The 13,427-nt window shown below is 36.7% G+C and overlaps 1 protein-coding gene across 4 annotated transcripts in view; it reads left to right on the top strand.

Annotated features, from left to right (window-relative positions):
• Positions 1-13,427, top strand: part of F5 (coagulation factor V) — a 70,825-nt gene that overhangs the window by 19,000 nt on the left and 38,398 nt on the right. For all 4 annotated transcript variants that reach the window (XM_037740508.1, XM_037740509.1, XM_037740510.1 and 1 more), the window contains exons 4-10: positions 3,317-3,529; positions 4,779-4,922; positions 6,469-6,690; positions 7,999-8,164; positions 10,292-10,469; positions 12,568-12,667; positions 13,027-13,238. In XM_037740508.1, coding sequence (XP_037596436.1) covers positions 3,317-3,529; positions 4,779-4,922; positions 6,469-6,690; positions 7,999-8,164; positions 10,292-10,469; positions 12,568-12,667; positions 13,027-13,238 — 1,235 coding nt within the window. The remainder of the gene's footprint in view (positions 1-3,316; positions 3,530-4,778; positions 4,923-6,468; positions 6,691-7,998; positions 8,165-10,291; positions 10,470-12,567; positions 12,668-13,026; positions 13,239-13,427) is intronic.

The raw sequence follows: 13,427 nt of genomic DNA, 5'->3' as shown, positions 1-13,427 counted from the left end.
AACAGTAGGTGGATAAAATTAGTCTAGACTACAGGCTGCTGAGGAGGTAATAGAATAAGAAATAAGATTTGAAAGAATCGAGTTGATTTCAAGTATCCTAACTGTGAATAAAACTCAATACTAGTTAACAAGAATGCAACAAACAGCAAAGTAAATTCACAATCTTAATACAAGCACTAGAAGAAGCAGAAAGAGATGACTCATAACCAGGAAAAAACCTAACAGATTTAGAAGTGAAAGAGAGGACAGAAGCAGCAGGCAGAGACATTATGACAGCTATCAGAAAGCTTCCCAATATGTTCCAGAAAGTAGAGAAAAGCATGAGCATGATGAGGAGATAGAGAATATAAATATGCATACACAGAACTGAAGTAAATAAATACAATCGCTGACATGGTAAGTAAAAAATAAATAAATAGAAAATAAAGGATAAAAAATTATATATTGTAAACTGAAGGGCACCACAAATAAAAACAAACACTGGATGAAATTAACAGCACATTAGACACTGTGAAAGAACATAGTAGAACATATTAATACATCACAATAGAAATTGTGCAAAATGAAATACAGAGATTAAAAAGTCTGAAGAAAGTGAACAGAGCATCAGTGAACTACGGGACCATATCAAGTGATCTAACATATGTGTAACTGGATCCCAGAAGAAGCAGGAACAGAAAAAACGTTTGAAGAAATAATGACTGAAAACTTTCCAAATGTAATGAAAACTACTAACCAACAGATTCAAGAGATTTGAAAAAACCAAGAAGGAACGTGAAGAAAACCACACCAATCCACATCATAATCAAGTTGCTGAATACCAGTGATAAAGAGAAAATACTGGAAGCAGTGAGAGATCAAAAGACACACCATATACAGGGGAACAGAAACAAGAAATGATAGCAGACTTATCATTAGAAACTAACCAAAACGGAAGACAATTAGGGACATTTTTAATGTGTTGGGAGGGTGGGGGATAGGGGAATCTATCTACTATTCTATACCAAGCAAAAATATCTTTTTAAAATGAAGGTAAATAAAGAGTGTTTTAGACATACAAACATGAAATAATTTCTCACTAGCAGAACAGAAAAAAATGTTAAAAGAATTCCTTTAGATAGAAGAAATATTATATCAGAGAGACATTTAGATTCATAAGAAGGAATGAAAAGTTCCAGAAATGAATAAATATAGACAAAATTTTCCTCATTTTAATCTGTTAAAATGACCATTGATTATCTAAATGTTAAAGTAAAAATAGTAACAATTTATTGTGGAGTATATTATGTATATATAAGTAAAATGCATAACAATAGCACAAAGGTTGGGAGGGAAGAAAAAGAAATATTCCATGCTTCTTATAAGTGAAATAGTATAATATTACTTGAAGGAAGTCTGTGACAAGTTACAAATGTATATTGTAAAGTGAAGGGCACCACTAATAAAACAAAGCTAGCAAGCCAACAATGGAGACCAAACATCATTAAATATACTCAATCCAAAAGAAAACAAAAAGGAAGGGAAAAGGAATAAAGACCAGATAGACAAAGAGAAAATGCATATAAGGATGGCAGTTTTAAATTTAACCATATCATTAATTATATTAAAAATAAATGGAAAGAACACCACAATTAAGAAACAAATAAGATTGAATTAAAAGCAATGCTAAACTGTATGCAGAATTTCAGAAATCCACTTTAAATGAGACAAAGATAGGTAAAAAATAAAGGATGGAAAAATATATACCATACCAGCTAACACTAATCACACACAGAATGGTATTTAGTAATTATGTCATTGATATGACATTACAGAAAAGACAAATTATAGTAAAATAAAGCAGATTAGCGGTTGTCTGGGCCTGGAGCGCATTGGTTGCAAACGGCACGAGGAAATGTTTTGGAACGATGGAACTCTTCTCTATCTTCATTGGGACTACAGCTATAAGACTGTGTGCTTTTTTAAAATCAAAGCTCAGCAAATATTATACTTAAAACTGGTCAATGTTATTGTATGCAAATTATACCTCAATAAAGATAATGGAAGGAAGAAAGGGGGAAGGAAGGTGGGGAAGAGGGAAGGAAAGAGGCAAAGAAAGGAAGAAAGGAGAAAAGAAAAGAAATTAGGAACAGAAAAAAGAAAGGGAAGAGAAATAAGGGGAGGGAAGGAGAGGGGAGGGACTATGCATTTCAGTTTTTCACAAAGTATAGTTGCTTCAGTAAGAGTAGTTTTTAATAGCTTTTTATCCCATCATGTAAAACATTTCAGGCTTTTTTTTTTTTTTCCCCAGATCCTTGTTATCTGCCTACATCTACTCTGATGGTCTCACCTTCTTTTCTTAAAGAATTTGTCAAGTTGATTGTACCAAACAAAAATAACTGCATCCCAAAGAGAAATTCTGGCACTAGCTGATGATAGGGAATCTTTCACCTAATTAAATGAGGGATTCCTCAGGCATAGGAAACTGCCCATTCCACTTGGCTATCTATGGCACCCACCTCTCCCCTTCCTGACCTCACTTGCTCCATTTTATTATTGAAAGCCCCACCCAACCCTTTACACTTCTTTTAATATTGAGCAACTCAGTTCCCTCTCTTCATTAAGGAAGATCAGTTTCTTCATTCTCTCCCTCTCCTACCAATAGGGAAAGTCCAATATACGTGAAGGCATTAATGGTGGGTCTTTGGGTGCACAAAGAACAGAAGTAAGACATCCAAGTTTCAGAGGATGGACACATTTCGTATTCATACAGACAACCAGACTGCATATGGGAGTGAGACTCTGTGGCACTGGGGAAAAAATTGAGATAATCAGATGGCTAAGATGAAATAAAGAGATAAAATAGAGCTGAGGATCACAGAAGTTGGAAAGAAGATCTGAAATAGCAAAACAAAACAATATAACAACAGCTCTGACTATCCTCCCATTTTGTCTTAATAGGCTGAGTATGTCTTGTTAAATACCACAAAGAAGATATAGCCCATTCTTATATTCTGAGATGATTTACTGATCAAAGGTGATTCAATTATCTGATTATATTTAAATAATAATTGTTCAGGTACCCTGGAAAATTAACTTGCTAAACCTTAATTTACAAATAACTTTTGTCATTCTTAAGATCACCATTGTATCAAAGCCTTTATAACTACATGGGCATAGAAATGGGAATATGTGAATCTTCCCAAATAGTAAAAGTTCATTATTGAAGGACATATGAATCTCCGGGGAGCTTATCTTAGCTATCCCCAGATTTGAGGGTGGTGAAAACACAGTCCGCAGAAACTGCCCACATGTCTTGATGGCTCTTACTTCCCAGGTGCTTCTTACCTTGACCACACATTCCCTGTGGAGAAGATGGATGATGCTGTGGCTCCAGGCCAAGAATACACCTATGAATGGAGTATCAGCAAGGACAGTGGGCCCACCCAAGATGACCCTCCATGTCTCACACACATCTATTACTCCCATGAAAATCTGATCGAGGATTTCAACTCTGGGCTGGTTGGACCTCTACTCATCTGTAAAGAAGGTAAGAACACCTCCACCAAAAGATTCAACAATGAAATGTTGGAATGGTCAGGAGTTCTGTCATGGGACAATGCTTGGGAACAGCTTGGTAACTTCTTGTACATCAAGCAGAGGAAGAGGGCATGGAGACCAGATCATTGCCTGGCAGGAGAAGAAACACCTGTTATTTCAGGGTGTGGATCCACCTCTGCCTCTTCTCATTCCTCCTTCATCTCAGTCCTCAAGATTCTCCCATGCAAATTCCTGTTTGAGAGTGTGTTCTGATGTCATGTTTGTATGATCTGTAACATTTACGTCAAGGCCGAAGTCTTTTAGAAAGTCTACAGCAACCTATACTCTCCCGAAAGAGCTCTTAAAGAGAACTTTGGCTAACATATCTGACATAGCTGAGGTTTGGGCTGGTAATTTGGTCTATAAACACGTTAAATGCCAGCTTCCTTTCTTATAAACAAGCTGAACACGTTGGGTGGTAGGTTTCAAACACACTCAAGTGACTTTACAAGAACTTTTATTGGCTGGGCTTCTTAGAAGCAAGCTTGGATCTTCATTTTACCCCATGAGAATCCAGCCCATCTTTCATTAAAACAAGCAAACAACCACAGTGAGCCATAGCATAGGAAATAACGTCATGGACTCACCATCTGTCTGTACATACACCCAGACCATACTTATATACCTTCCCAATGCATTTACTCATTATACATTTTTTTTTCATTCCCTAGTATACACAAGATACCGTGAGGGTACTGCAAAAACACTTAAAACTTATGAAAGGCTCTTCTTTCATTTTACCATCAGCAGCATGTTTTTCTCATAGTGAGAATGAATTAATGCTAATACTCCCAACCAATTCCCTAATGTCTATTTTCATATACAAATAAGATGACAGCATTAAACTTGGGGCATGATGCGTTTACCAACTGAGCTAATGTATCTATATACTGGTCTATTGAGACCGGAGGAAATGGATAGTTTCACAGTTTGAGAGTCACCAAATGTTTTCTTTCCAAACTGGATGAAGTAAAGCCTGTTCCCCAAGGCAACAAGGTGTCAAAGAAAACAGTGTGGCACAAGATTTTTAATAACCCTAGAACCATTATTACTTGATAAATATGCAATTTTTAAAAATAAGAACTTCCTCAAGTCGATATCATTATGGTTGATTGCTTGCCCTAAACTCTTGGCTATCCAGGAAAGCTAATGAGTCTTCTATCTGCAGTGCTACTGAAAATATGTCTTTCCTTTCATAGGGACCCTAACTGAAGATGGGACACAGAAGATGTTTGACAAGCAACTTGTGCTACTGTTTGCTGTGTTTGATGAAAGCAAGAGCTGGAGCCAGTCATCATCCCTAATGTACACAGTCAACGGATATGCGAATGGGACAATGCCAGGTAACGTGCGGGGTGTGCACCATTCAGCAACAGTAAAATTGTTAGTAATTCTTCGATCCTGTTGTTTTCTTCAACGCACTAGGGAAGCTGATCTTACTCAATATTTTGCAGCTCCTTATCAAGAAGGTAATGTTTTCTCATCTGTTTCTTAAAAAACAGGAAATATAAGAGACAAATTAGAAGCTAGAGAAGAAATGTGCAGCCTTGTTAGATACAGTGATCTGATTAGGTTTCACCTTGGCCTGTACTTTCAAAAAGACCTTCAGGGTATCAGCTCAGCCTCTCTCTCTGAGTTCTGCAGTTCCTACTATATGATGACCATGCCTTCTTCAAGGACAACCCTTAGCAGGAAGGGTCAACAGAAAGATTGCATAAAGACAACTGCAGTGAAGATGAACAGATTAGAAGTAATCCCCAACACACAAAAATACTACCAGCTTTTTAAAAGGTGATAGAAGAGTCATACTCAATGGCATCTAGAATGTTTTCTCTTTCTATCTGCGTTTGGACTCTTGTGAGAAAGTAAAATCATAGCAACCATTAAGAGAAAAAATAACTTACTCCCACTTAGACCACATCTTTTCTATTTCTCTCTGGTAGAACTGACCTACAACTAAAAATCCAGTGTATATTACACTAGCTTGAGAGAAAAATACTAAAAAATGAAAATGTCACTTTACTAAATAGGCCATATTTCAAAACACTAAACTTCTTAGAGGTTCTTCTCTAATGCCATCTGAAAACCACAAATGGCTTCACTGGCTAAAACACAGTATTTGTTAAGAGTTGGGGTCTAGGTAGTGTTTTTAAATTGTATTCTATTTCATTTGACTACATTTTCTACTTGGTTTTTGGAAAGTATACTCCTATGACTCTCGGTATTGATCCCGCATTCCAGTACCAGGAGCTTGTAAAACCTGGGGCTTAGTTGACTGGCCTCAACCTTAAAAAATCTGAGTTCAGACCTCACTCACTTCTCTACCTTCTGTGGCCCTTGACAATTAGTTGTGCTTACTTAGAAAAGAACACTACCCATTTATCCTAATAACTATTTCCTGGCAGAGTGAACAATCTGTGTAAGTATATGGATGCCAAAAAAGGCAAAACCATATGCACAAAAATAAAAATAAATTGATCTAAGCTTAGAGCTTAGGAATTTATAGTTCTCAAAAGAATAATTGGGGGTAAATGGGACAGGGTAGGGAAAGACCATTAGTGGAAACTAAGAATAGTAAACATTGGTAAAACCATCTGCCTTATAAAGCAGAATAAATTGAATAAATATGATAAATGCTAATACAGATATGTTAATTGCTGAACTCAACATGAGCATTTCCTTGGTGTGCATAAATGCTTCCACCAAAGCCTCCTACCTTGTAGCTTTTTGATCTCAGATTCTAGCTTCTATTTCTTACCAGTTATACAAGGAATCCTGGCTTTGTTGCTGACACACAGCAGGTGCTCAATACATTCGGTGAGTGAATGTTTGATCACAGAATACTTGACTGAATGCTTATTTTGGCCTGTATCTCTCTCTGTTTCTCAGATATAACAGTTTGTGCCTATGAACACATCAGCTGGCATCTGCTTGGAATGAGCTCAGGGCCAGAATTGTTCTCCATTCATTTCAACGGGCAGGTCCTGGAGCAGAACCATCATAAGGTCTCAGCCATCACCCTTGTCAGTGCTACATCCACTACTGCAAATATGACTGTGAGCCCAGAGGGAAAGTGGATTATATCTTCTCTCATCCCAAAACATTTGCAAGGCAAGAAACTCTCCTGACAGTCTTGCTTCTGAATACAGATTCCTTTCTTCCCAGGCACTAACTCCCTCTTTCTGCCTTGCACTTTCAAGCCACCTGCACCCCAGACAAACATGCCTTGGTTCCTAACAACTAAACTTAGATACTCTGCTCTTAGATTTATAAATTGCTTTTGGGGGATGGAGAAAGTAAAAGAATTGACAAATATTTTTTTAAAAAATTAAGCAAAAACTGAAAAGGTCTCTAACTTCCTTGATTAAAGAAAGGAGGAAGGAAACAAATCCATAAACAGATATTCTTTCTTGGGATTACTTCATATGTAGCCAGAGAAAAAGACCTAGGTGCTAGCACAAAACAAACATCTGCCAATTTACAGAGGCACTAAGTTATGGAAAGTGTGAAAGTTTAGCTTGAAACCATTAACCTTTACAGTGGCATGAATAAAAAGTCTAGCATGGAGAGGAGCTCAATGAATGTGTGTTGAATGGATCATACCTAGCATCTAAACAGCTGAGGGGTGAGCTCTAAAGGACACTGGTGAATTCAAATGGGAAAATAAACCAGCCCAGGTTATGTGGTGTCATGTAAACAAAATAACTGTTCTACTACACATTGTTGCTGAAAAACTGTTGAGAGGAGGGTTCATGTAAACAGAGACTAAAATCTAAGTAAATTATATCACTATAGGAATCATTATAAGCAATACATATAAGGAGGAGATAATGTATAAGCAACACATATAAGAAGGAGATACTTCATGAGATCATTTCCATTTCTTTTCACATGGGCAGCCAAAATTATATTTGAAGTAATAAAACCATCCCAATATCTGTGAAAGATAGAGTTCCCGATAATATTAAAACAAACTTTTGTTTTTTGTTAAGGATAAGTACATTATGTATTGCTATTAATATTTAATTTTTAACAACAATCTCATTAAGTACTAGTGCTTTGTTCATTTTACAGATTAAGGGAGAGATGACAGAAAAATGAGAATTCAACAAGACATAATTCATAGGGTCTTAAGAAGTTGAAAATTATAATAAATTTGCCTGCTCAAGGAGAAATAAAGGGAATCTTTCCAAGTTTTTTCCCCTAACCCCTCTTCTTTTCCTCCCTTTTTAAATTTTTGCCCTTTCTGGATGCCACAGAATGAGTTCCAAACTAAAATCTTCAAAAGTCGCCTTAGCATTACTTTCACTGTTTCTATATAAATATAAATCTTCCACAAATTGATTTAAAGGATATGCATTTCCATCAACCATAATTTCTTCTCTCAAGTTATTTCATTGTCTTGCTGTCCTAACTCAGCTGGGATGCAGGCTTACATTGACATTAAAAACTGCCCAAAGAAAACCAGGAGACTTAAGAAAATAACTCGTGAGCAGAGGCGGCAAATTAAGAGGTGGGAATACTTCATTGCTGCAGAGGAAGTCATCTGGGACTACGCACCTGTAATACCAGCGAATATGGACAAGTGAGTTGTTGGGGTTCATACCACTGGGCAAAGATTCAAGATACATTCCATAGGGCCCTAGATGTTTGGGGGTGAAATGTTATAAGTCGACAGCTCTCAAGGGGACATGTATTGGTTTCTATTTAAGTCTTCTTGTAAAAATTAATCTTGAATTACTCCCAAATCACCAAAGAAATTCAGCCTAATCATTATAAACATAACAACAGCAGCTGCCACTTATTGAATGCTTGCCATTGGCAAGCACTGTATTAAACCCTTTCTGAAAGCTTCACTTCAATTCTACCAACCAGATAATGCTCTTATTTATTTTTATAGATGAGGAAATGGGTCAGAGAGATTAAGAGATTTGGAAATTCAAATGGCTCTTAAACACTTGAAAAGTTACTCAACTTCACTCATAATAAGAGAAATGCAAATTAAACTTCACAGAAATACTATTTTTATCTAACAGATTCACAAATCCAGATGACATCATCTGTTGACTAGGCTGTGAGAAATAAGCACTATCATATATTGCTGGTGGAAGATTAAATTGGTAAAGAGATTCTGGAGGATAACTTGGGAATATGAATCAAAATTCTAAATGCATAAACCCTTTGACTCAGCTATCTCATCCTGGAAATCTAACTATACAGATATACTTGTTCACAGGTGAAATGATGTATGTACAACATATTCACTGCTACAATGTTAGTAGTAGTAAGATTGGAAACAACTCAAAATGTCAATCATTAGGAAACTAGTTTAATAAATTGTGATGCATTCATACAGTGGAATACTAAGCATCAAAAAAAGAGGATGCAAACACTCTATATGTACTAATACAAAAAGTTTTCCAAGATATGTTATTAAATTGAAAAGTTGGGATATAATCTAGCATGTATATATAGCTGCCTTTTGTTAAAGAATATTTATATTTGCTTATTTGTAAGACACATTTGCATTTATTTTCATAAAGATATTCTGAAATTATACACATGAAATTAATATGTGGCCACCAAGAAAATTGAGGGACGGCTAGGGAGGTCACATTGATGGTTATCAGATATAAGTAAGAGTTTTTACTGTAATAAAAATTATGCAAATGTATTTTCTATTAAAAAGAATTAAACTAGGAAAAAGAACCAAATAAAAAGAACTTTAACCAAGGGTATAAAATTGGTGACAGAACTGAGATAGGAATCCAGGAGTGTTTGGCAACAGTCACTGCTTTCCACTGTGTAAAATAAATTCATAAAATAGACAGATACTCTATTTTGAAGGATTGCTGGGTTAAATGATATTTCTGACTTTAGGTCTTTGCAGAATTGCCATACTGTCTTCCACAATGGTTGAACTAATTTACAGTCCCACCAAGAACGTATATGTGCTCCTTTTTCTCCATAACCTTGCCAGCAACTGTTGTTTCTTAACTTTTCAATCATCCTCATTCTGACTGGCATGAGATGGCATCTCATTGTGGTTTTGATTTGCATTTCACTAATGATCATTGATGGTGAGCTTTTTAAAATATGCTTTTTGGCTGCATATAGTTGCTTTTGCAAACTAAGGCAATAAAAGGGCAGGGGAAAAATGGTTCATGTTGCTGCTCCTGAAGTATTTATCTCAGTAGCTACAAAAAATGGGTGAAGGAGGTTGTTTTTCAATCATCTCTGAGGATTGGTTAGATGGTGGAAGAAAGCCCAAGAGCATAGAACTATAATTAATAGTGCTAGTAAAGGCTTCCTGGGGTGAGAAGATGCTTTTAGGGATTAAAAAATGCTTTCAAAACCAAAAAGGCTATCATAGATTAAGTGATAGGAGAGACTTTAGAAAAATTTGTAGTATCCTTTCATCCAGTATATGCCTTTTCCCAGAGATATCAAAGGTCTGCTGTCTCAGTGAGAATGATAGGAAGATCTAAGTAGCTGCTTCTAACCAATTACCTATGACTTTTATCAGTGATGCAAGAGGCAACTTAGAAGTTTCCAATCTTTCAACTGACAGAAAACATCAGGACTTTGCAAGCTACACTAAGAAATTTTTAGAGAACTAGCAGAACTTATCAGCACAAGCGTTTCCCCCATCCTACTGACATCTCTATTTGAGAAAGTGGCTTAATTTTTTAAAATTTTGTTTCACCTTAAGAAAATACAGGTCTCTGCATTTGGATAATTTCTCAAACCGAATTGGAAAACATTATAAGAAAGTTATTTACACACAGTACGAAGATGAGTCCTTCACCAAACATATAGAGAATCCCCATATGAAAGAAGATGGGATTTTGGGTCCTATTATCAGAGCCCAGGTCAGAGACACACTCAAAGTAAGTAACAGAAATACAGAATCATTGGAGAAATTAAATAGCAAAATATTACAAAGTACCTGGTTATTTTTTAATTTTAAAAGAAAAAGGCATTCATATAATTTTAAATTCAAATGCAACTTTTAGTTTTTATTTAATATTTGCATTAATTTATAGCCTACTTAATAATACAAAGGATCTGAGATAATTTCTCAAATTATAAAGGCATAAAACAAAGAGTCTATGTAATTGGGATAGAGTATGGGGACAAAGAAAATAAAGCCACAGATAAATAGCTACCGTGTGACCCTGTAAGTCTGTCTTCAAATTTTGTCCTAAGCTTTATAGCAGCCAGTGTAAAAAAGAAAATATGGCCGGGTGCGGTAGCTCATGCCTGTATTCCTAGCACTTTGGGAGGCCAAGGCAGGCGGATCATGAGGTCAGGAGTTCGAGATCAACCTGGCCAATATGGTGAAACTCCTATCTACTAAAAATACAAAAATTAGCCGGATGTGGTGGCATGCACCGGTAGTCCCAGATACTCGGGGAGGCTGAGGCAGAAGAATCGCTTGAAGCCGGGAGGTAGAGGTTGCAGTGAGCCAAGATTGCACCACTGCACTCCAGCCTGGGTGACAGAATGAGACTCCATTTCAAAAAAAAAAAAAAAAAAAAAAAGGAAATATGTCAGGGTGAGGTTTACATCATCTACAAAAAGAAAGCTTCATTTACCCTGATATTAAGATCTAAGAAAAATTTCTTTAATGAATTCTTCAAAAGAGAGTGCTGAGTGATACAGTGGATGGTATCCTTAACAAAATTCTTATAACTGGCATAATAGATTAAAAGTTGCAAAGCTTTTAAAAATAATGTTTCTCATTATAGCTAAGAACATAGCAGTAAACATAATTGAACAGAAACAATTTTTACTCAAACATTTTTTAATGTAGTCTAGGTATGGTTGGACTCTTATGAAGGTCAACTCCATGTATCAAGAACATGGAGTTTTTCTCAGGCAGTTCTTCTTAAATGTCATGTCACTTCACCAAGCTAGATAAGAATTAGACAGCAGAGAATTGAGGGTTGCAACCTTTGACAAAATCCTAGAATGCAGATAATCTACTGACAAAGGATGATCCAAAGGCTTTGATAATCAACCAAATAAAAGATAAGATTAAGGTTCTCTTTTGTAAATTAAAGAGACTGTCTAGGACTCCTGTGTGTATAATTCATCTGACAAGGTCTATTCTGTTCATTTAAAATACCCAAAGGACAAAAGCATTTTTTTTTTTCTTCATGTGTCTTTCCCTTCTTCCATTTCTGATCTCTTTTATATGCTCTTAGCAAGTATAGACATACCTCATGAGAAGTTCAGGATCTGGCTATTGTCTGTGCCTCTCAAGAAAGTGGCTTTTTTTTTTTTTTTTNAGGGTCTTACTCCATTGCCCAGGCTGGAGTGCAGTGATGTGATCATGGCTCGCTGTGGCCTCTGCCTCCTGGGCTCAGGTGATTCTCCTACCTCAGCCTCCCAAGTAACTGGGACTACAGGCATGCACCCCAATGCCTGGCCAATTTTTGTATTTTTTTTTGTAGAGACGAGGTTTTACCATGTTGCCCAGGCTGGTCTTGAACTCCTGAGCTCAAGTGATCCACCTGCTTTGGCCTCCCAAAGTGCTGGGATTACAGGTTTGAGTCACTGTACCCAGCTGAGAAGATGACTTTAAAGACAGTATCCTAAAAAATCTGCCAGGCATGGGAAGGGGATCATGGTCTAGAAATGAGGAGCAGATTCGAAATGAGATTTGGCACAAGCTGAAAGGAGAAGGACAGGCGAATGGGGACCTGCTTTGAGAGGGTGATACTGTGAGGAAAACGTCACTTCTCCTAACCTATCCTCTAAAGTCAGACTTCGCTTCCATTTTCCACCTTAATATGTGAGTGGAATATGCTCTCCGATGCTCCTTCCAGGTGATGAGGGGAGGTTACTGCCGATAAACAGATCTAATTTTCCCAGTGTGTGTACACACACACCACCCAAAAGGGGAATATGCAAAGCTAGCATCTTACATTCGTTCTCATGATCAACCTGAAATCCTAGAATAAATTTGATCTAACTTTGTAGATCGTGTTCAGAAATATGGCCAGCCGCCCCTATAGCATTTATCCTCATGGAGTGACCTTCTCGCCTTATGAAGATGAAGTCAACTCTTCCTTCACCTCAGGTTTGAATCTTTCACTTCTACTGAATCCCACTAGTGGCTTCTGAGAGGCTGTCATGTTTTTCTGCTATTCTCCTTGCCCAGTGGTGTCACTACTGAAGTCAGGGAGTATACACGTACGAGTATCCTAAAAATCACCCTTTTCACTTAAGAAATTTCATCTGGTGTCTTTTATTAGTGTCATAGCGGCCTCTACTGGAGCAGTATCTAATGGCTACCTGCTATCCAGGTTCCAAGCAGAATATTCAAAGAATTCATTTTGCAATATTAATCGATTCTAACGAAAGCTCAATTATTCATTTATTTATTATCATTGAAATAACTTTGCAAAGGAAAATAATGTTGAATACATTTTCTTTCAGGCAGTAACACCATGATCAGAGCAGTTCAACCAGGGGAAACGTATACTTATAAGTGGAACATCTTAGAGTTAGATGAACCCACAGAAAATGATGCCCAGTGCTTAACAAGACCATACTACAGTAACGTGGACATCATGAGAGACATCGCCTCTGGGCTAATAGGACTACTTCTAATCTGTAAGACCAGATCCCTGGACAAGCGAGGAATACAGGTATTTTGTCCTTGAAGTAACCTTTCAGAAATTCTGGGAATTTCTTCTGGCTAGAACATATTAGGTCTCCTGCCTACATAATGGGGCTTTTCCTTCAAGAAAACAGTAAATATCAAGTAGTCCTTTTTAGCACCAGTGTGATAACATTTATTCTTTGTTTTTTGTCTTGTCTATTTTTTTTTTTTTTTT

Source organism: Cebus imitator, unplaced genomic scaffold, assembly GCF_001604975.1.
Source record: "Cebus imitator isolate Cc_AM_T3 unplaced genomic scaffold, Cebus_imitator-1.0 Scaffold84, whole genome shotgun sequence".
Lineage (NCBI taxonomy): Eukaryota > Metazoa > Chordata > Mammalia > Primates > Cebidae > Cebus > Cebus imitator.
The sequence above is the reverse complement of the archived record's forward strand: the minus strand, read 5'-3'. Positions and strand labels throughout refer to the sequence as shown.